The sequence below is a fragment of the Cavia porcellus genome, unplaced genomic scaffold (genome assembly GCF_034190915.1).
Source record: "Cavia porcellus strain 051 isolate PalLab524CR breed Dunkin Hartley unplaced genomic scaffold, mCavPor4.1 scaffold_27, whole genome shotgun sequence".
NCBI classification, from domain to species: domain Eukaryota; kingdom Metazoa; phylum Chordata; class Mammalia; order Rodentia; family Caviidae; genus Cavia; species Cavia porcellus.
The window spans coordinates 33,966,595-33,990,436 of record NW_026947510.1 but is presented as its reverse complement, the minus strand read 5'-3'; the positions used below and the strand labels follow the sequence as shown (position 1 = coordinate 33,990,436).

At 46.8% G+C, this 23,842-nt stretch overlaps 1 protein-coding gene and 1 pseudogene across 1 annotated transcript; both read right to left on the bottom strand.

Annotated features, from left to right (window-relative positions):
• Positions 1–3,087: 3,087 nt before the first annotated feature.
• Positions 3,088–5,273, bottom strand: LOC100734352 (solute carrier family 2, facilitated glucose transporter member 3-like; annotated as a pseudogene).
• A 9,369-nt stretch (positions 5,274–14,642) lies between these two features.
• Positions 14,643–23,692, bottom strand: LOC100734070 (C->U-editing enzyme APOBEC-1). The gene is made up of 5 exons (XM_013153008.3): positions 23,582–23,692; positions 18,910–18,937; positions 17,287–17,684; positions 16,629–16,747; positions 14,643–15,070 (listed from the first exon to the last, which is right to left on the bottom strand). Exons 1-5 carry the CDS (start codon positions 23,595–23,597, stop codon positions 14,921–14,923), a joined length of 711 nt encoding a protein of 236 aa, XP_013008462.1. The 5' UTR covers positions 23,598–23,692; the 3' UTR covers positions 14,643–14,920.
• Between the last annotated feature and the right edge of the window lie 150 nt (positions 23,693–23,842).

Below are 23,842 nucleotides of genomic sequence, written 5' to 3'. Positions count from 1 at the left end.
GGCCTGGCCATCGCTGTCTGCAGGGTCCTCGCTCCAGGCTCCCCTCCTGCTCTGCACAGTCTCAGCCCTGGACACCAGCGCAGCTTCCTGCACTGCCCAGATCTGCACGCCTGCTCTGTCCTAAATACAGTTTCCCTGCTCTCTGCATGCAGCCGTGCCCTCTGCAGAGCTCTCAATCTGTTTGGGAGAAGGAGCTGCGCTGTCCAAGTTTGCGTTTCCCCCGGTGATCGTCTTCTGGCTTAGTGTTCCTCACTCAATCACTTACATTTTATACTTGTATCGCTGTGAAGATTTTTGAATTTTGGAGGGAGAGTTGTTTGTTGTGTTTTAGATGGTGTTGGAGACCCGGCACCAAGGTCTTTGGAACTCACTTATTCATCTAGCTCACTACAGCTGTCTTCACACTCATCTCATTGTACTCATAATATTCTGTCTCAGTTTATCTTGTGAGTTCAGGATTAGTTAACCCATGTAGAAGATGAACCTGCAAAAGTAAGTGCATGGTCTGTTGCATTTACTCTTAGGACACTATGTGATATAAGTGGGGATTTTTTTTTTTTTTTTTTGGTAATGGGGTTTGCACTCATGACTTCATGCTTACTAGGCAGGTACTTGAGGTATTGAGCTAAACTCCTGGCCCTTTTGTTTTTGTTTTTTGTTTTTGAGGGACTTTGGTAGGGTACCAGGGATTGAACTCATGACCTTGTGCATGTCAGGCAGGCACTTGTACCACTAAGCTAAATCCCTGGCCCTATAAGTGGCTTTAAGTAGCTGTCTGGATGCCACCCAAACATGGAAGCTACACATCAATTCCAAGTTGAATTCAAAGAATATCAACCAAGCTACTTGGATCTGTAATCCCAGTGCTTAACAGCATGATGGAAGAGGATCACAAGTCTGGTCTGCCTGGAGAATTTAGTGAATCTGTGTCTCAAAATAAAAACTAAAAGGAGTCTGGAGAGGATGACAGAACTGTGAGCAGCGACAGAGCAACCTTTGGAGACTCAGAATCCAACACTGGAGAACAACGACAGGAAGAGAGAAGTAGGAAGGTGGATCCCTGGGAGCCAGGAAGGATCTGAAGGGCAAATTGGAGCCCACAGAGAATGTGAAGAAATGGACTCCAGTGAAGACAAAGGAGAGGGCGCTCTGCACTGTCTCCCCAGCTCCTGGCTCAGGCAGGAGAAAGGAAGACGGAGTCCAGGGACACAGCACAGTGACCCTGAGGAGATGAACTAGGGGAGCAGCACTGGCTGCTGGGGTGTCTGAACAGGGGAAAGTGGTTACCACACAGGGGCTACCGACAACACTGCAGAAGGAAACACTGTTACAGGCTATTCCAGACCAGGAGCCGTCTCTGGTCCAGTGATGGCAAAGCCTGAGTCCTTAATGGTTGTGACATGTGCTGTAGCACTTGGTGGCAAGACGGCATCACTCAGGCTGCAGGTGCTAGGGTTTGTGTCTAGATGTCCCCAAAACCTCATGCAATCCTAGGTGGGGCTTTTTCAGAGGTGGCTGGATCTAGAGTTTGATGCTGGGATCAATTCATGATGCAATGCAAGGCTCCAGGGCACTAGAATTAAGTGTGAGTGCTACCTACCCTGAGTATTTGGGGGAAGATATAAGGAAGAGAAAAAGCTGTGGTCACCCTTTGCTTTTCTATTTTTCCTATCATGCACTGTTTTTGCTTTGTGAAGCCCCTCTGCCTTTGAGCCAGCTGACTATGAACTGAAATGGAGCTGAATAAATCTTTCTCCCTTTAACTTTGGGCATCCAGTACTTTGTCTCAGCAATGAGATAATAACTAAGGCAGAAGGCCTTTTCATTTGATCTGCATAATAAGCAAGTAATGTGGGTTGGAGCTATAGCTCAAGGGCACAAGAATCTGCCTGGCAAGCGTGAGGTCATGAGTTCAATCCCTGGTACCAAAAACAAACAAACAAACAAGTATTGCTATTTTCGTGTATATGAGACTCTAAAAAACTTGTTCAGGGTCACAACAGGTACTCAACAGCTCAGCCAGGATTAAAGCTCATCATGTTCTTACAGGAAGAACAAAAATAATGAGTCTGTGATATGTGCATTTTATTTCAGATCGAAGAACCATGGTAACATTCACAGTAGGAAATCCATGTGGAAATATTTAATGTTGCTGAGGGTGAGACGGACAGGGGCGGCAGCGCTGGAGCAGTCAGTCCTGGGCTCCTAGGGTGGGGGCTTCCCTAGGCAGGAGGCCGCTGTCCGCGGTCCTGGCGGAGGTGGCCCAGATACCAGCAGCTGAGCTGGGTCCTGGGGCGCTGCAGGCTCTTCAGCTCCAGAGCCTGGATCTAGCCAGGACCCCCGGAGACCCGAGAGCTCCCTTCGAAGGTCCGCGTGATTTCCTCAAAAGTCCTGCCTCGGGTCTCGGGGACTTTGAAGAAGGTGAACAGCAGAAAGATAATTAGGAAGACAGTGAAGATGAGAAAAACATATGCACCTAAAGAGGCCTAGTGAAAGAAAGGGAAGGTTGATATTAATTATGCAACTTTGTCCCTGGCAAATACAACCTCCTTCACACCTGTTTGTCCAGAGACCTCAAGCTATATCCAGCCCCTACCTGAATGAGAAGGTACCGCTTCTCTGAGGCTTATTTCTGACGCCAATGTTTAGCTATTGTATTTCTCTGGAATTGGTGTTGTACCTTTCCTGTTTACTAAAGGCAGCTGCTTATAAACACCTACCATTCTGGTCTACACTGAAAATCTGGTTTCTGAAAAATCTCATGTAAGTAGAAGGGGTTGTAAAAGTCTGTTCCAAATTCTAACAGATCAGCTCAGGGTCATTTTATTTTATTTACAGACATTTTATTTTATTTACACAGGTCATTTTATTTGCTACAGTTAAGCCTGACCTTGAACTTGCAGCAATCCTGCCTCAGCCTCTCAGTGCCTTACAGGATTACAGGCAAGTGCCACCTTGTCCAGAATATTTGGGTCATTTTATAATGGGATCCAGATCCTAAGCAGAGCGAGTGAGCTTTTAGGATCAAGGTATGTGTTAATTCAGGCTGGTGATAAGGCATTGGTTTGGAGGGATTGAGGCTTATCCCTACTTTTTGCCTTGTAGCGCGCTCCTCCTCCTACTGTTAATGAGCAAGATCTAGGACTTTCAGAGTAGAAAGGAAGCGCTACACTTTGCAAGAAGGCTGGGAGGATGGTGCCGCCCAGCAGCACAAGCCAGCGCTCCTCAGTCCCCAAGATGAACTTCAGGCCAAAGGTCTAGAAACCAGATAAGACAGTATCACAAAGCCCATATTTTGTAGGACACAATTTTTTAAAAAGCCAGCTAAGACAAAGGACTATCATCTAGAATATATAAGCAATTCAAAAAGACAATCAGACCCTGCCAAATTCAAAGACCCAATCCAAAAATGGGCATCTGAGATAAATACACACTTCTCAAGTGAAGAAATAACAATGGCAAATAAATACATGAAAATGTTCAATGTCACTGGTCATTGGAGAGATGAAAGTTAAAATTATGCTGAGATTCCATTTCATCCCAGAAAGAATCTCTATCATCAAGAAATCAACCAGCAACAAACACAGATAGGGCTGTGGGGATAAAGGAACTGTTCTCCACTATTAGTGGAAGTGTAAATTGGTACAACCAATATGAAATTGGTTTTACAAAGATTACTGAAAAAATTGAACCTGGAGGTTCCCTTTGACTCCGCTATGCCCCTTCTTGGTATCATCCCAATAGAGTTAAATCACTACAGTGATACATGCACGCCACAGCACAATTTGTAACACAATTTGTAATCTTGCAAACAGTCCAAATGCCCACCAACTGATAGATGGATAAATATGTGTTTTTTTTTTTTTTTTTTTTTTTTTTTATCGGTACCGGGGATTGAACTCATGACCACACACTTGCAAAGCAGGTGCTTATGCCGCTGAGCTAAATCTCCAGCCCCAAATATGTGTTTTTTAATACAATAGAGAACTACTCAGCCATAAGAAGTATAAACGTGAAACATTTCTAGGTAAATGAGTGCACCTTGAAACAATACAAGTGAACTGAAGTCGAACACATGAGTAAAGATTTCATGGTTTCGGCTGGGGTTTAGCTCAGCTGCTTAACTGTCTGCTTGGCAAATGTGAGGTCATAAGTTCGATCCCCAGCACCGAAAAAGAAAGAAAGAAAGAAAGAGAGAGAGAGAAAGAAAGAAACAGAGAAAGAAAGAAAGAACGATTTATATGGTTTCTCTTATTTACTAAGAAACTAAAGTATAAATAAGGACCAAAGTATACACAATAGATATTGTTAAATAGGAAGAAAACATTTAACGGGGAAGGGAGCTAAGGAGGGAGAAGGGAGGGGGAAAGCAAGGAAGAGAAAAAAGGAAAAGATGTGGAAACAAAACTTTTGTAAATAGGGATTTGTTGAGAGTGAGGAGCATGGGGAAAAGCAGTCAAGACTTAACATGTACAAATAGAAGTTGTCTATAATGTATGTGATCATTATGTACATGTAAAATGTGCCAATAAACCTAAACTTTTTTTTTTAAAAAGTGACGCATTCTTTTTGTTTTTTGGAATGTTTTGGAGATGGGGTCTTACTATGTAGTTCAGTCTGGTCTTGAACTCCTGCCTCAGCCTCCTGAGTGCTGGGATAACAGAAATATGGAACCAGGCCCAGTCCATTGTTTTACCATAGAAAAAGGTAAAATTGGGGCTGGGAATATAGCTTAGTGGCACAAGTGCCTGCCTGGCAAGCATGAGCTTGAGTTCAATCCCCGATACCAAAAAAAAAAGAAAGAAAGAAAGACATAAAATTTTATTTTCCCTTTTTGGTCCTGCTGGTTTTGTTAGCTACAATGGAGTCCCAGGAATCATGCTGTCTGAAATACACTTCACTGAATATGTCCCATCTTTTCTTGAGCTCACTGTCTGTGAATTCATTCAGTGGGCAGGAAGTGAACACTCGCTCAGGGAGAAACCCCCGGGTACCTGCGCCACCAGGATCCCGATGACGATGCCCAGCTGGTGGAGGGCGCCAAAGGCACCCCGCAGGTTGGTGGGAGACACCTCTCCGATGTACATGGGCACGAACCCCGTGCAGAGCCCGCAGAAGATGCCCGTGATCAAGCGGCCCAGGATCAGCATCTCCACGGACTTGGCCATCTTGCAGAAGCCCATGAGGCAGCCGCTGACCACCACCAGCACGTTGACCATGAGCATGGAGTTGCGCCTGCAGATTCAGAGACGACTGAGGCCCAAGCGCCCAGCAGGCCGCTCTCCCTTCCCTCCTGCCCCTCCCGGCCACAGTTGCCCTTCTTTTGCTTTAACTTTTCTTTTCCAGTTTCTATTATCAGAACATTTCAAATTGGTGTAGGCTGAATCAAGGTTTTTTAACTATCTTTTTATACTTCTTTATGTATCAAACTCACCTAGAAAACTTAAGGTCTGGGCAACCCATTCTGGCCCCGCCTGTCTCTCAGGAGCTTCTCCTATTCCCTAAGAAATATTCCTACCTTAAAAAAAAAAAAAAAAGTAACATTTAAGATCTGTTTTTGATGGTGCTGGGGATCAAACCCCGAACCTTACACATGCTAGCAGGCATCTCACCAACTGACCTAGCTGTTGCTTGAGATTTCTTCTACAAGACCCAACTGTAGCCTAGGATTTTTTTCACACAAGGCCTCAGGCAGCCATGAACTCACTACGTAGCACAGCTGCCTCAGCATCCTTGCTGCTGAGGTGACAGGCACCTACCACCAAGCCCTACTATCCTGGGATTTTAGCGAGCACGTCAGGCCAGTGGTCCTCAGAGTGGCTCACACGCTCACAGCAGTTAGTAATCTGCTAGAAATTACAATTCTCCCCTCCCCTAGACTCATCGTTAGGTCTCACCCAAGGGCCAAGGCCCAGGAATCTGTGTTCTCAAAGGTCCTGAGTGGAAGTCACAGGAATTAGGGTGTGTTATGTACAAATCCCACAGTGAATGTAATCATTACATACTGCTGACATGCACTCATAAAAATTTGAAGAGGACAAAAAATCCTTAAAACATTCCATGTGATCTGACACAACTTCATCTGAGAATCACTGCCCAAGACAGTACTTTGGGAAAAGCTGTCCCACCCCCAAGAGACATTTTTTGAGGGCAGACATGGTGGCACAGGCCTATAATCCCAACTACCTTTGCAGGTTGATGTGGAAACATTTCAAGTTTGAAGTCAACTCAGGAAATTTATAGTGACCCTGTCTCTAAATAAATACAATGGAGATGTGCTAAATCCCCAGCCTCTATGCATTTTCATTTTACTGCATTTCAAGCACTGTAGTTGCTTAGAGAGCATGAATATTGTACTGATTTTAAAACATTTCAGATAAAATGTTTCCTCCATCACAGAATTATATACTCAAAAGGCAGTCAGCTTCAGCTCTCCTTCTCTAGCTGTAGTGACGTCATTCACAATTAGTACTGACAACAGTGTAAAATAATAGACTGCTCCATTTGTGTGCTAAGCCCCAGAGGCAAAGCACTGCACCATGATAAACCAGCAATAAAAGATTACACTGAAGCTGGGTGTGTGGCCCTCACCTGTAATCCCAGCACTCAGGGAGCTGAGGCAGAGAGATTGCTCTGAATTTAGGGCCAGCGTGGGCTACATAGGGAGATTCTGTCTCAAAAGAAAACAAAAACAAACAAACAAAAATAACAAGTAGAACCCAAAATAAAAATGTTTATCAGTGCAAACCTAGAGCTCATGTTAGTGAAGAAGCAGCGTCACCACTCTCCTGAGTCTCACTTGTGCGCCATGACGATTAGTGGTATGTTTGGCAAAATGCGTGTGTCTCACCCCTGTGCAGGCAGCTTAATAGGCCTGGGGTACAACTTGGCACTGAGACTTAACAGCTCTCCAGGGCATCCTAGATGTGTGGCACCAATGGAGAACCCTGTGAGCAGCATTATTCCCCCCTCCCCATTTTCAGCTTTCTCCGCATTCTTTTCCTGGGGACCCCTTCTATACTAGCATGGAGAAAACCACATCAGGTTGTTTGTGCTCAAAGCAAGGTTTTCACTATGTGGAGTAGGCTGGCCTCAAATTCATGGCAATCTTCCTGCCTCAGCCTCCCCAGTGGTAGGATTACAGGTGTGCCCCACCACAACCAGCCTTTTTTTTTTTTTTTTTTTTTTTTTTTTGCTTTTTTGAGACAGCATCTCACTATGTAAGGCTAGGTTCGAACTCACCATGTAGCTCAGGCTAGCCTTGAACTCACAATCCTCCTGCCTCAACCTTCTAAGTTAGTTATAAATGAAGGAATCCACTTAAAATTCTAATGATTTCAGAGGCTGGGAGTGGATATCAGTGGTACAGCACTTGCCTACCAATCCTGAGTTTGATCACCAGAATAAGAAAACAAAAAAGGCAAGGGTGTAGCTCAGTGCCTGCATGGAAAGTACAAGGCCTTTAGCTTGATTCCCGGTACAAAACAAAGCAAAACATTAAACATTATAATACTAAACACAGGATATATATATATATATATATATATATATATATATATATACCAGGAATTGAATTAAGGACCTTGTGCCCTGGACACTCTTTTTCTTCTTCTTTTTTTTACAGGTTGCTTTATTAATGTTAATCTTAAATGCATACGCACACGGAGAATATCTAACTGAGAAACTAAATGGTTCTTTCAGTCATTGCTGAAAGTATGCTGCACACTAAGATATTTTATCAAGCACTTGCTTCAAATTCATGGCTATTCAGCTATTTTCCCACTGTCTACATTTACTCCAGATCAAGATTTAGAAAAAATTTTCTACATAAAACAGTGAACAGACTTTCGTGACCCCTCCTCCCTTTTCAAGTAAAGCAAATAAATTTTGACCTTCAAAATAAAGTGTGTTTCTGGGATCACCGCTGCACCAGCCAAAGCTACTTTAAGGGCTGTTCATTGAGGGCTGAGTGGCAGCCAAGCTTGGTGGTGGACTCCACACCACAGCAGTCCAATCTAGGGCCACCTGCACTAGGTCCACTTCCTTGGCCAGTTTGTGCTCCATATCTGCCAAAGTGGTTGACAGAGAGTCCAACGGAAAAGGAGCCAAGCACTCCGCCCACTGAAAATATAGCCACAGACAAGAACCAGAGGGTCGTGAGCAGCTCCTTGCTGGGAGGGTTACTCAACTTCTGGGACAAGGTGCTGTTGATAAATTCTGTAATGATCTGCAAAATAAAATGGTTGGCATGGCAAACGTGAGGTCATGAGTTCCATCCTCGGTACCAAAAAAATAAATAGATAATATAAAATAAAATGGTTGGTGAGAGGACAGACTGATACAGCTGGACAGGAACCAGAGAGCAGGGATCATTTCCTCCTGTCATGATTAGATGGGGATGGAAGAGAGCAGCCCAGACTGGGGTAGCTCTGCGAGAAGTGCAGAAGGCCTGTCCCAGAAAGTGGACAGCAGGTGGCAGCACTGGTGTGCGTGCTCTGCCCGGCCCTCTGCCTCCTCACAGCAGGGACCAGTGGGAAGCCCAGCCAGCGGGAGGGGCTCAGAGGAGCCAGCCCTGCTCGCGGTGAGGTGCAGGAAATGAGTGTTCTGGCTCTAGTAAGTGACCCAACATGTTTACCACCTTCTGTCTTAGCCCAGACATTTGAGATACAAAGTTCTAAATTCTAAGTTTTAAAAGTTTCCCCCCAGTGCTAGAGATTAAACCCAGCATCTCCTGCGTGCTAGGCAAACGCTCCTCCACCACGAAACATCACCCCCGTCCATTAAATTCGCTTTCCAACTCCCCGTTCCCAGTTATAATTCTCAGCGACCGATACGCACCATCTCGGGAGCATTGATGACCCCAGCGTTGTAGCCGAACTGAAAAGAGCCGATTGCAGCGATGGTGATGGCAAAGACCAGAGATGGGGTCACCTGAGTGTAGAATGACACGGGAGGAGAGAAGCAGCGTTTACAACTTTTTAATCTTTTTTCATATTGAGGACTGAATCCAGGGTCTTTGCACTGAGCCGCATCCCCAGGACTTTAACTTTTCCAGACAGTTTTGTCAAATTGCCCCTTAGGGCTTGAAATTGTGATTCCCTGTCTCCATCTCCCAGACTGCTGGGATTACAGGAGTGCACTCCCCTTCCCCCAGCTAGTCCTTAAAACTTTCTCACTGATGTTTGACTCCTGTTAGTTATGGACATATACTATATTTGAATTTGACCTATGAAGATTATGACGACAAGAATGTAACGAGATTTTTGAAAATTTTGTGGAAGTCGAAATGAATCAGTGCGGACCCAACAAAATCACCAGCCTAGAAAGGGAATACGTGGGTCAAATGGGATTTCTAGTTTTAAGGAATCCGCAAATGATCTTCATAGTATCTGCACTAGTTTACACTCCCACCAGCAGTGGATAAAAGGTGTCCCTTTTGTCCTGTAGCTTCGCCAGGATTTGTTGTAATTTTTTTCCTCTTAAAAATTGTTTTTTCTTTTAAAGCAGTGCTGGGGTTGAGACCCAGAACCTCCCACGTGCTAGGCAAGTGCTGTACCCCTAAACCTTAAAGTTTCCATCTTTTTATATAGTATTTAGTGTTTCATTAATAACATTTTGCAAGTTGTGGGTTGGACCTGGGATGGTGGTCAGTTACAGAACGCTGGCCAGCGTGCAGGGCCCCAGTCCACACCTTGTTTCACCCTCAGCATCTCACACACACACACACACACACACACACACACACACACACACACACGTGTGCACACACACGATCATAATGCACACAAGCACTTGTGTACAGTTCTGGAGATCTTTAGGAACATTGCAGAATTATTCTACAGCTGGTTTGGTAGGAAGTAACATGCAGAGACACCAAAGTCATTCTGAGAATAGGACCAACCGTGGAGCTCACCTTTCCGGTCCTCGGCTTCCAAGTGTCCATCAATTTCTCCTCTAACACAGCCTTGGGCTCCTCAGCCACACCTCCGACCTCAGTTTAAAAATGTAACACGTTTGGGGCCAGGAATACAGCTGAGTGGCATAAGTGCCTGCCTGGCAAGTGCAAGGTCCTGAGTTTGATTCCCAGTACAAGAAAAAAGCAGTTTTGCTCTCACCCAGTTACTCCATCCCTCCACTAACCAGGATGCGCTATCCTTCAGGCCTGACTACCTTAGTACGCGCTGCACTTACACAACTCTATCACAGTTTTGGGTCCCTGACTTCCAGGTTTTTCTCAGCCCACAGACCCCTCAATTCACCCTTAGCTCAGAGGTTCATACTCATCTAGGGCGTTTTGCCCCTCGGTCTTCTTGTTTTCATACTCCGCTAAGCCTCCCTGGCTGCGTGAAGCCTTCAGAACTCTCCGTGCTCTGGGCTTGGTGCACAGCTGTCACCCCCACAGCCCACAAGGCCGAGGCAGGAGGACTGAAAGTTGGAGCCCAGCCTGGCTACTTAGTGACTTGCCAAGACCCTGTCTCAAAATAAGAAATAAAAAGGGCAGGGGAGGTCACTCAGTGTGAAAGCACTGGGTTCAGTCCCCAGGGCCGGGAGTTCACTGTGCCCTTCAGCATGTGACCGCTGGGGCACCATCACTCAGCAGGGCAGAGGAGAGAATGAGGGGACGACTGCCATCAGGACTGTCGGGGACGCAGCGGGTCAGGGTGCACCTAGGCTGGGTGCCGGCCCCGCGTTCCTGCATCACACAGGAAAGAAAAGTGTGACTTCACTAACGATGGTCACCACCCCAAAGGGACCCTTCTAAGTCTGTAATTCAGTGGCTCTGCCGCGTCTCTTGCCAACTCTCTCTTCGCCCTGGGGTACGGGCTGTGACGATGGTGACTGGATTTATAATCTGGTAGAGGAAAATGCATTTCCTGACGGAACACAGGAACAGACATTGTTTAATCAACTGTATAAAAATGTTAACTTCTCTTCAGAAAAATATTATAAACAACATCAAGTCTGGGGAAAATACTGATGACCACAAAAGGGTGTTTTCTCTACTATTTTGGGCTGTTTTACACATGAAGGCAAACGCGATGACAAGGTAATCGGAAAATGGGCAAAAGCTAACAGACAAACTTCCAGAGGAGCCATAAGGGCTGGCAAGCACGTACACAAAACGCTGCGCACACATTAAGGATTTGATAAAGAACAAAGAATAGGGGCTGGGGATTTAGCTCAGCGGCATAAGCGCCTGTCTTGCAAGCAGGCAGTCGTGAGTTTGATCCCTGGTACCGATAAAAAAGAAAAAGAAAAAAAAAAAAAAAAAAAAAAAAAAAAAAAAAAAAAAAAAGCAAAGAGTAATTTGATAGTGGTAAAGAATTTGAGTTTGAAATGCAGCACCACGACTCTGTCAGAGAGTTCAGCATTCATGGAGTCCTGTGTTAGCATGTGGGAAACTTGTAGGTTTGCTATTTTTTTCTTTTTTCCTGGTACTTTGGAGGCCAGAGTCGCACACGCACTACAAGTGCACTACACCAACATCCCGGTAGGGGTCTAATTAAAAAACAAACAACGACCCATTTTCTGTATCTTTTTATCCTTTGCTTCAACCTAGATGGGTACTTTCTGGTCCACTGTTATCCTGGGGTCACCCTTTCCCAGTCACGGGTTTTTTGCTTTTCTTCTCTCTGTGTTGAGCTTTTCACCTGCTACCTAAGGGGGGCCTCCTCCACCTTCCTGGGGCTTGCTGCCACTGAGCTGTAGTGAACCCTCAGCAGCTGCCTGAAAAGGGCAGGTGGGAAGTGACTTGCGTACATGGAAAATGTCTTTATTCCCACTCGGACTGAACAGTTGGAGAAGGATTAGAAGTGACAGCCACGAAACTTTTATTCTGTTTTGATTTTGTTGTTTTGTTTCGTTTTGTTGAGACAGGGTCTCACTACACAGTTCAGGCTGACCTTGAACTCATTATGTAGCCCAGACTCATGGCGATCCTCCTGCCTCAGCCTCCAGTTTACAGGCTGGGGTCCCAGGCATGCGCCACCAGGCTCTATTACACATGAGGTACTGGTGAAGGAAGCCAGGGTCTTCATGCTGAACCAGTCCCCCCACTCTTTACGGGGTTTCACTCCGTCACTAAGTTGCCCAGTCCAGGCTTGAATTTGCAGTCCTCCTGCCTCTGCGCCCCCAGAGTGCTGGGATTCAGGGCTGCAACACCACACCTGGCTTACGAGTTTTTTTTTTAAGCTTATCAGCAATTTATGGATGATCAACGAACACCTTTCTTTGTCCTTTTTCCTGGTGGTGCTGGCACTGAGGTCTCACCCATGCTACCCCGGCACCTGTTCTACCCCTGAACTGCTCCAAGCCTCATTCACCACTTTTTTCACAAACGTATTTTTAGAGCTCCATTCTCATGCTGTGACCTGGGCATTGGCTCCCTACTCAGCCAGTCTAACACAGTTTCAAAATTCTAAATTCTATGTACCATGTTGATATGTACAGTTTTTATGTTTTTATGCATTACTTAGGAAAACAAGTTGAATTAAAAATCTTGAAAACTTCAAAAATAAAATCAGTGAAATTCAATCCAAGCAAATGATAAGGCAAAAGCAGAAAATCTAAGAGGGCCCTAAAGAAGCTGTAACAGGTCACTTGGCTGATTCTGCAGTTAGATTTTGATAGGCACCATAGGTTAAAAAATCACATTTTTGGGCTGGCAGTGTACCCATTGTAGAGCACTTGCCCAGCACATGCCAGGTGCTGGGTTCAGTACCCAGCAGAAGGAAGGGGAGCCTGGTACAGCGGTGCACCTGCAGAAGGCTGAGGCAGGAGACCTATGAACTCAAGTCTAGAAGGGGCCAGAGTGAGACCCGCCTCAAAAATTGAAAAGGGTTCAAGAGGAAGTTCACTGCAGGGCCTGTCTCAAGATAAAGAAACACTACCATGTAATAGTAATGAGCCTGGGTTTGGTCCCCAGTACAAAAACAAAATACAATAAATTTTTTTGTAAAAACAACTGATAAGTCCATGGATATAGCTAAGCGGCATAAGCACCAGCCTGGCATGAGTTTAGTTCCCCAGGTACCAAAACAAACAAACTAACTAACTAAAAACCCTGATAATTGGTACCTTTCACAGCAGTTTTTAAAAAGTTGTGTAGATGGCTGGAGGTGTCGCTTATGCTCGCCTGGCATCCTCTAGGCGCTGGATTCAATCCCCAGTATCAAAAGAGCAAAACCAGAAAACACACACTGCCTTCGCATGAACAGCCAGTGCATTCCCGGTCCCTTTTTATGCCCCAGGAGACCGCACAGAGGCTGCCTTATTCCCGTGACGACCCTGGGAGAGCGAGCCAGCAGGGGACGGAGCCAGAGAGATCCGGCAGGAAAGCCGCCTCCTTCCTGGCACAGCATGAGGGCGCGGGTCACAGAGGGTTTGCACCCCCTTTCTGCACTGTTCCTTCACCCGCACAGGCAAAGCTGGGCAGCATCTTTGCCTGCTAGCGCTCCCCTGTGGCAGCGCCTTTTTCCTCCAAGTCTCATTTTGATTTCTTCCTAAGGGCCAGCTGGACTTTGGTGTGGTACGTGACTGGCTTTAGGTTAGAGGATCGGGCAAGACAGATGTGCGGCAGCCCTCGCCCCAAACACACTTTCTTTCTACTCGCGTGGGCTCACCTCCACCCCACGCTGGCTGAACGGACGGAGCTCAGGAGAGGATTCCAGGGCCGGCTTTCCCACCCACCTTGAGCATGTGTTGGGTCTGTGTCAGTGTCTGTGCCTGTGTCTCTGTGTGTTAAACTATTCAAATTTCGGAGCTGTTGTTACTGCAGCAGTAAATCATCCTGCTGCTGTACTCTCAGGCCCTCGATCATGAGACAGGGGAGGTGGGCAGTGGGGGTGAAAGGTGACACCCGCTGTGTGGGTGTCTCCCTGGCAGCAGGACAGCTGCCTTCCCCCAGAGCCATCTGAGAGACCTAGAAGCTGATGCATGCCAGTCTTCAGCGACTTTGTCGTGACTCCCACCCGTCTCCTCTCCAGGCCTGCCCTGCTCACACCGGCTGTGGGTTCTTGTGTCGTGTCGCTTGAGGCCCAGCAGGCAGATCCACTAGCAGCCATCCAGGGCTTCTCTCTAGGCCTGGGGACTTTCTCCATCTTCTGGGCAAATAATTACACGGAGCCAAACTAAGACAGAGCTAGAGGGAGTCAAAGGACAAAGCAGCAGATTTCTTCTTCGCGCATCCAAACCTAGCAGGCCCTGTTTGTTCTATGCTGCTGGAAATGGAACCCAGTGCCGCACGTGTGCTGGCGAGTGTCTGTCACTCAGCTGTTCTCCTAGCTCACCACATGATTTTGTGGGTGACTTATTTGTCAGAATTTATTGAATTATATGTTGTGCTTTTTTGTTATGTTTCATAAGAGGTTTTCTGTTTTTGTTTTTCTTCACTTTTGTTTGAATCAAATCTCACTGTGTGGTCATGTTGGCCTTGAGTTCACTATGGACGCAAGGCTGGCACAGAATCCCCCAAAATCCTCCTGCCTCCAGGGTGCTAAGATTATCAGTGTGGACTCCAGACGACCTGGCACTGGCTGACGTCACCTCGGAGGAGACCTCAGGTCAGAGGCACGCGCGCACGCATGGAGACACAGACACATGCACACACATGCACATGCTTGGAACTCTCGACCCACACAGACTATAGTGATAAGCATTTATTGTTGTTTGAAAGTGTAAAGTTATAGGGTAATTTGGGACAGGGCAGGGAAACTACAGTGTTTGTGAACATTTCTAGATTCTGCTTTTTATTTCAGATCAGGGGATTGAACCTAGAGCCTCCCACATGCTGGTCAACACAGTCTCTGCCTGTAATTCACCCCCACTCCATTTTCGGGATTCGAAGCAGCACCTGCTTCCAGCGAGGTGCCTACGCTGCAAGTCTTGGAACAGCGCACACACAAGAATTTCTTCACTCCGCTCAACACCAGGCCACAAGAGGGTGCATCAACCCTGCAGCTGAAAGGACTGGGGGCGGAATTGCTCGATAATGGCAAGTTTGAAGAATAAGTTGGAAAAACGTAAGCTGATCTTGATGTCTTTTTGAAATCTTTAAACAGGGTGGTAGACTCTGGAATAAAAAGGAATTGTATATTATCCTGAGGACAAATACTGTAATGATACCATTATTAGCATGAACATTTTAAAAAGTCAGGTTGAAGAATGCGAAAACACTTTGCAGAACCCAAGTGGACACGTGCACTTCTCCCTTACCATGATCCACCCCCGTGTGGTGAAGGAGATTATTTGAAGGGCTGTGGAACCGCTGTGTTGTAACAACCTACAAGGATAATAATGAGAGCCAGGTGTGACGGCCCAGGCTTGCAAGCCCAGCACTCAGCAGAGGCCAGAGGATCCATTCGAACATAGTAAGTAATCTAGCCCAGATTACAGATGAGACCCTAAGTAATCTGGCCCAGATTACAGATGAGACCCTGCCTAAAAATAAAACAAAATTCAATCTGGGTATGGTGGCTCATGCCTGTAATCCTAGCACTTTGAAGGCTGAGAATTGCCATGAATTTGAGGTCAGCCAGAAATAAATACTGAGTTCATAGCCAGCCTGAACTACAGAGAGAACCCTGTCTCAAAACAAACAGAAGCATGACGGCAGTAAAAAGCCAGGTGTGGCAGCATATGCCTGGAATTCTGTCACTCTGGGAGGCTGAGGCAGGAGAATAAGAAGATCAAGCCTAAACTGGATAATTTAGCAATTTAGAAAAATCTTGGGTCCAACAAATAAATAGCTATAACTGCTGTAGCCATTGGTAGAGCATGTGTTTAGCATGCAGGATGCTCTGAGATAGACTGTTAGATTCACATTTGGGGCTATTTCCTCTGGAGATAATTCATTTAAAATATCTGCTGAAGCCAGGCATGGTAGCTCACACTTGTCATCCCAGCACTCGGGAGGCTGAGACAAGAGGATCATTGTGAGTTCGAGACCAGCCTGGGCTACAAAGTGAGCTCAAGGACAGCCTGAACTGCATAGTGAGACCCTGTCTCAAAAAGACACATTAAAATAGCTGCTGAGCCTAGTGGTACTCGCCGGCAACCTCAGCACCATGAAAGGTTGAAGAAAAAGGATCACAAATTCAAATCCAGCCCAGGCAACTTAGAACTCTGGAGAAAGCTTTCTCAAAATTTTAAAAAGCCCGAGGAGGTAGTTTGGGGAAATATCCGAGGTTCAATCTCCAGTACCACAGACAACCACAAAGAGGCAGACACTCAAAAAATAGTGACGAAAGGGATATGCAACTGGTGTACATATGTCTTAGGCTAATTTGCCTATTCTTTACTTTCACATATTGCCCACCAAAAAATTTTTTTGTTTTCAAAAAAAAATTTTTTTTTTGAGACAGCGTCTCTTGTAGTCTAGGCTGGTCTTAAACTCACCATGTGGCCCAGGCTGGCTTCAGATTCATGATCCCTGCTGCCTCAGCATCAGTGCTGGGATCACAGCGTGTGCCACCGTGGCCTCTTACGTATTCTTAACGTGAGTCGAGTGGTTGAACAGATAAACCTCTATATGAAAATACAGTCGGAGCAAATGCACTGAATCCTCAGGAAAGAAGTTTGGAGCCGGAAGCTTCTTTTGGTGCAGCATCTGTGTCCCCAAGGCCACTTACTAGAAGGATGCAGCTGAGCTCCAGCGCATACAGCGTGGTCCACATGGGCGGGAACCGCGGCCAGCCTGCCTCCTGCCCCGGCGGGAAGTTGACGAAATTCCTCCAGCAGTGGCTGTATTCTGAGCAAGCACAGATCCCTGTCACTCAAATACCGTGGTAAAGTACACAGGAGAGCTCCAGTTTAACTGTCTGCTGTTAAAAATCAAGGATCCTGGGGTGTAGCTTGTTGAAAGAATAGGTGTGAGGCCCCGAGTACAAGGTCCAGGACCAAGATACACTAATAGAAAGTACAATTCGGTATATTGAAGGCACACAGATGTATTTACATGCACTGTATGGGAAGGTTCCAGCTGCTGGAGATGGGCTACACCCCCGGAAAGAACACAGCGGGTCACTTAGGACTGCCGCCTGTGTGGGTGTGGAGCTCCCGGACAGCACTTGTGTAGCACTGGCCAAATCCAGGCTTCCAACTTGGCACCCAGGGAACAGAGCTGGCCGAGAGGCCACCGAGGTGGCCTGGGGAAGGAGGTGTAGGGCTGGTGCCCTCCTTGCCCTTCGAGTCCACCCTGCTCCTTCCTCCAGTCAGCTTGGACTTTCCACTGCTGAGACACCAGCTCCCATCTACACAGGGGCCACCGCCCTGTGCTTGCAGCTTTACCTGAGTCACTCATGATCTGTACACGCACGCCGCTGGTCACGAGGTCCCTGAGTCCTTGCCGGTTTTGCTCATCCACGTGCCAGTAAAGTCGTGCGACGTAAATAACCAGACTCACATTCGGGTGCTGATGGAGAAACTCCCTGATCGCCCTGGCACACTCCCAGCACGGGCTCCAGGACAGGAACCAGGTCACGGAGCAGCGAATGGCAGGGCGCAGACTTCTCCCCGAGGTGAACTTTTCTATGAAGTTTATCTCCACGTGGCTGGTGGTGTTTAGGCCGGACTCGCGCCAAGTCCTGGGGCTTGCACCCCACCGAACCTCAGAGAGCAGACAGGCCTCTTTCTGCAGCTGGCGGGGGTCAAAGGAGGCTTCAAACTGCCAGGGCTCAATTCTCCTCCTGAGAAGCAAATGGCACCAGTGTTGTCACACGATGTCAGTGGGGTCCCGGGACATGGAGTCACATACCCCTCTTCTGTCAGTCAGTGTGCAGCACAGCGGCTCAGGGTCTGCTCCTAGGGTGTGTCTGAGTCAGCTACAGAGGACTCCAGCACCCTCAGAGCTGCTGTCTCCAAGCCAGGGGAAGGGCTTCTCCCCACCTCGGTTCTGAGGACAGTGCTCAAACCGGGGTGCATAGTTGCCCCCTTGTTTCCTCTTAAAGGTTCTTGTCATGCGTCAATCTTTCTGCTTCACACTTAGAGGGTCTGTTTCTCAGTGTGCTCTAACCAGATTTTGTAAGGTTGAAGTCTTGAAGAATTTTCTTGCCACTAAGACTAAGCAGTCAGGTCTGAGAAGAGTAAGTTAAGTCATAGGAGGTGGTGTATGATGGTTTTCCTGGTTACTTGGGATGCTGAGGCAGGAGGATCTGGAGATCAAGGCTAACAGAGCAAGAGCCCATCTCAGAACAAAGGAGAGAGAGAGAGAGAGAGGAGAGAGAGAGAGAGAGAGAGAGAGAGAGAGAGAGAGAGAAGAGAGAGAAGAGAGAGAGAGAGAGAGAGAGAGAGAGAGAGAGAGAGAGAGAGAGGAGAGAGAGAGCTTCAGCTCAGGAAATGTAGGTCTGTGCTGAGGACCCTGCTTTGCAAGCACAATTATATTAATCACAGATTATTTTTTTTTCGCAAAGTCCTCACATTAAATAATCACAGATTATTACACCTACTTGTTCCCACCATCCCTGAGGGACCACAGCCAGCTGTCCCCAGGCCAGCCCTTCCCTCTCCTCCTCCATGAGACGATACATTCCTGCCAAGATCTGCATGTTTTCCTGGCAAGAATGAGTCTCAGGAACAGCCAGATAATATAAAACAGGAGGGTAAGGTTGGCGTGAGGTTCTCCTGGAATTTCACTAAGGGCTCTGAGCAATGTGATTGAACAATGAGAGAAGCGGGACAGTAAGGTGTTGGGGAAGCAAGCTGAAAGATAATTAAAGGGAAGCCAAAGGATACAGCAGGAAAGACAGAAAAATAATAAACAGACAATTAAGTTGTGAAAGGCAGAAAGAAAGAATAGTAACACTGTAAGAGAGGAAGGAAACAATCATAGTCCTACAGAGTCCTACAGTCCCCTGCACTTAGGTGAGTCTGTATTTTTGTTGAAGGAAATGGCCATGGGCTGCTATGCCTTACCTCAGCGTGGCGTCTCCAGTTGAAGGACCTGTTGACCAACAGATGACTATGTCAAATGACCTTGAAATACGAATCCAGCTGCTAAGAAGCAGTGTGCTAGCCTCTAAACCTGCAAGTCACCTCTGAAAGTGGACTTAGAAGAGTCTCTCGTGGGCTTGTTGCATGGGGCCCACTTAACCCAAGGAAAAGCAGAATGTTTCAGAGTCTTCTGAAGTCTCTTTCCCAGATACTTTGTTCTGGACCTGGTAAGGCAGGCAGGGGCTGCAGCTTAAGGGTACATGCCTGTCTCAATCTTGGGCTCTGTCTCCAGCACTTCCTCCTACAAGCCAAACAGGCCTGCCATTAAAAACGTTCAAGGGCTGGGGATTTAGCTCAGTGGCACAAGCGCCTGCCTTGCAAGCGCGCAGTTGTGAGTTCGATCCCCAGTACCGATTAAAAAAAAAAAAATAAAACGTACAAAACTGAGTGTGGTGATGAAGCTGAGGCAGGAGAATTGCCACAAGTTTGAGGCCAGCCTGGACCACATACTGCGTTCAAGGCCTGCCTGAACTGCATAGTGAGAGTCTGTCTCTAATAATAATAATAATAGTAATAATAATTCAATGGGATAGCAAAGCTACTTCCCAGAGGTCCCTGGGTACATTACCTACTTCTATGTGACCTCATAGTACCTTGTACTTGCACAAGCATAGAAATTACTACACACCTGTAATTACACTGACTTGGGAGATACGCACTATGCATATCTTCTTCTGGGTCCTATTTTAATATTTATCAAGTTAGTGATCAAATATTATCCAGTCATTACTATTTGCCTCACACAGACCTATTCTCCTCTTTATTTTCCTACCTTAATTAACCTCTTCCGTGTTAACACTTAATTCATCCTGGTGATGGAACCTGAAATCAGTAGCATCTTCATTACTTTACAACCCATTTAACTGTTAAAATATTTCATCATCTAATTCAGAAATAACACAGCGCTCAGGAGGACCTAACCCAAGACAAGCAGTCCCAGCGGAAGAGCGAAGCAAACAGTTGTTGGTGAGCTTGTGAGTCAGCAGTCGGTAAACGGGCAGCCAGAGGCACAGCTGGCTGGAGAAAAAGAAACCAGCAGTTTCTTTAGAGCTAATGCAGGTCATGCGGCTTCTTCTTCGGAGGCTTAGTAATGCAGCAAAACAAACCACAGGAGGAAGGAGGAAGGTTACAATAAACAGAGCAGATAAGGACTCTTCCTCCTGGGAAGACTTTTCCCCAGTATGCTAAGTTGGCTGACAGCTCCTCCCCACTTCCAAGCGGAGTGCAAGACACAGAACTGCAGAGCAACTGGCTTCCTTGGAGCGCAGTTTCCTTTCACTTTGCCCAGCTGAGCAATTACTGCGATTTTCTTTAGACCCTAAACACACAGAGCCACTGTTTCAATCAAGTTCCCACCCTCCGCTTATCTATATATAAGGCCAAAACAGAGAAAACACAGTGAAAAAATTCCTCCTCCAGAGTACCTTCCTGCTGAGTATCTGCCAAGAGCTGTTTTTCTTGTTATTTCCAATAAACACTCCCTAACTTCCTTCATTTGTCTGTGATTTCATTCTTCAACTTAGTGAAACAATGAACTCAAATTCATACAAAATTAGCAGCTTCAATGAGACCTAAGAAATGATAACTTGTAGCTGGGTGTGGTGGTGCACACCTGCAATTCCAGCACCCAGAAGGCTGAGGCAGGAGGATTGCCATGAGTTTGAGGCCAGCCTGGGGTACATAGCAAGTTCAAGGCTGTCTGGAACTACATAGTGAGACCCGGTCTCAAAAAAGAGCAAAAGAATGAAAGAAAAGAGCAACTGTACTATAAACACATGTCTGATATCATAGAGCCCTCTTCACTATACCAGATGGTCTCTTCATAAAAGAATAAACATTAGAGAAGTCCAGAGAAAAACTGGCTGACATTGAAGAATGATGGGTTGAAGGTTTGATCAGGGGTAGGGCGCTTGCCTCGCACTGCAAACAAACAAACAAAGACAAGTTCTCCTAGCCATTCGCTCCTTGGTCACCAGAAGTTTAAGTTTGTCCAAGGAGATAGAAGAAAAGGGCCAAAAGTCACGAGGCCCAGTCACCATCACCAATCTCTCCCTTTGAGCACAGATACGTGAATTTTGAGACAACACAAGATGAGCCCACCGGACCCCTTATGCTCAGTGGGTCGGAGAAGGGCAGAAAAGCCCTCCCTGCTCTGAGAGTGAAGCAGCCACCAGCAGACACCAGTAAGAGGCTCTGTCCCCCCACCCCAGCCTCACCTTAGCCCTCAAGGCTGTGCGGAGCCCACAAGATCGGGAAGTCCTTGGAGACACCTCCTCTAAGGCAGGATGTGCTCTACCCAAGACTGTGTGTGTGTGTGTGTGTAACAACTCTTGGTGTGTGTGCACTGGATTTCCAGGGTGCGCAGAGGGATGGGGGCTGCTTGTGGCGCCATCTCCTGTCAGCGAAGAGGCTCTGCCTGGGAGGAAGACAGAAAGCAAAAGAGGGAGGAAGGAAAGAAGGACAGGAGAAAGGAAGGGAGGGAGGGAGGGAGGCAGATGGAAGGAAGGAATTGGCCTAATTCTAGGAAATAAAGCAGAACCAGGAAACTCTGATCTGCCAGGCAGAGCCTCCTGCACTGACAGGAGATGGTGCCACACACAGCCACAGTTAGAAGAAGGGCCAGGGATTTAGCTCAGCAGCACAGCACCTGCCTGGCAAGTGCGAGGTCATGAGTTTGATTCCTAGTACCAAATAAATAAGTAAATAAGTCAAACAAGGGCCAGAGCTGGAAGTGGTGGTGCACACCTGTAAAGTCACACAGGACACTGAGGAGGGCGATCTTGGGTTTAAGGTCAGCCAGGAACTACATGGTGAGGCCCTGTCTTCAAAGAGAGGAAGGTGCTGGGAATGGTGGTGCGTACCTGTAATCCTAGCACTCGGGAGGCTGAGGCAGGAGAATCAGTATGAGTATAAGGCAGCCTGAACTAATAGCAAGACCAGAGAGAGACAGTGAGAGAGAGACAGAGAGAGGACACAGGCTGGACACGTGGCTCAGGGGAGGGTGGAGTGCTTTCCTATATGCATAAAGCTCTGGTTTCATTTCTAGCACCATAAGTAAGAGCAAGAGAGATAGAGACAGAGAGAGAAGGGAGATTATAAGACAGGAGAAGAAAGAAAACACCCCACATACCTCCCGCACAGGAAAGTCCAAAAAAGATACCCGGACACAGCAATGCATTTGGTCTCTCCCCAACACCCACTTACAGGAGAATTTATTTTTTTGTAATTTTTTTTTTGTCTTTTTCCTTTTTATCGGTACTGGGGATCGAACTCACGACTGCCTGCTTTACAAGGCAGACGCTTATGCCACTGAGCTAAATCCCCAGCCCCCAGGAGAATTTATTAATAGAGGGGAACACAGTGGAGAAAAACACTGCTGCTCTGCCCAGCTTGCCGTCCTTGTGACTCCCATCTGGCCACAACCAAGGTGACTGCTCTGGTTGCTCCCAACCCAAACCCATGCTCCCCAGGTGACTGAGTCCAAAGCACTCTTTCTGGGGGCCTGGGATTTAGCTCAGCGGTGTAGGTGTCTGGCTGGCAGGTGTGAGGTTGTCAGTTTGATCCCTGGTACCAAAGATAAATAAACAAACAAATAATAAATAAAGCACTCTTTCTGACCTATCTGGGCAACTCAGAATGTCTCAGAGATTGACCTCTAATAAAAGGATAAGTCTCCATTTCTTTGTTTTTGGCATTATTAGGGACTGAACTCAAGGCTTGGGCCATTAGCCACATCCTCAGTCCCTGTTGCTGCTGCTGTTGTTGGTATTTGTTTTTGGGACAAAGTCCCGCTGAGTTGCCCAGGCTGGTCTCAAACTTATGGTCCTCCTGTCTCAGCCTCCCAGACAGAGTACTGGGACTGAGGCTTGGCCAGGATGCCAGGGAAATCTCCATTTCTTTACAGTGGCACTCAAAGCTCCCACAGTATCACTCCAGATTTGCTTTGTAGCCTTACCGCAGAAATTATTTCCATAAAGTTGTCTCTAGCCTGACTAGTTTACCCATTATATTCTAAACACATGTCTCTGCAAACTCTCAGATTAATTATTTCAACAGGATTTAGTCAACAAGGAATCTGGGTTTTTTTTTTCTTTCAGTGGTCCTGGGGATCGAACCCAGAGATGTACGAACACTGAGTGACACCCCAGTGTATTTTATTTTGTGTTATTTTATTTTTTGAGACATGGTCCCCATAAATAGCCCGATGGGTCCTCAAAGTTGAGGTTCTCCCGCCTCAGCCTCTTGGAGATTTGGGACTGCCGGCCCTGCCACCACACCTGACTCCTGTTTTGCCAGTCCAAATTCTATCCTTCCTTTAGGATCCAGCTCCAATCCCACCTCATCTGAAATCACCCCAACACAGTAATACAGCTTGTTTAAGAATAACATTAATATATTAATCTTAACATATTAAGGAAAGCTGGAAAACAGCCAAGGACACAGGGCAAACGGTGCGCGCGCATACACACACACACACACACACACAATTTTTGCAGTGTACAGGGGGCAGCAGTGGCAACCTGCAGTCCCAGCCACTGGGAGGCAGAGCAAAAGCAAGGCTCTGGCCCCGTGTCAGGCCTGGGGACCCCTCTACCTGTCCCGGAAGCCATGCCACTCTCGCTGCCTCCTTCCTCTGCAGTGCGGCTCTCAGGCGCTCCTGGCAATGCACCTGGACTTTGCCTCTTTGAGTGAGCCCTCTGCCACCTTTGAGGACGGGGGGTGACTCATTCCTGGGCTTGTCAGGTCACCCCGGTTTCTGGAGTCTGGGCTACACGCACAAGGTGTGGCCTGGAAGGGAAACTGGGATAAGATAAGAAAGACGATGATGTGAATGACATCAAGCTTCCTTGTCAGC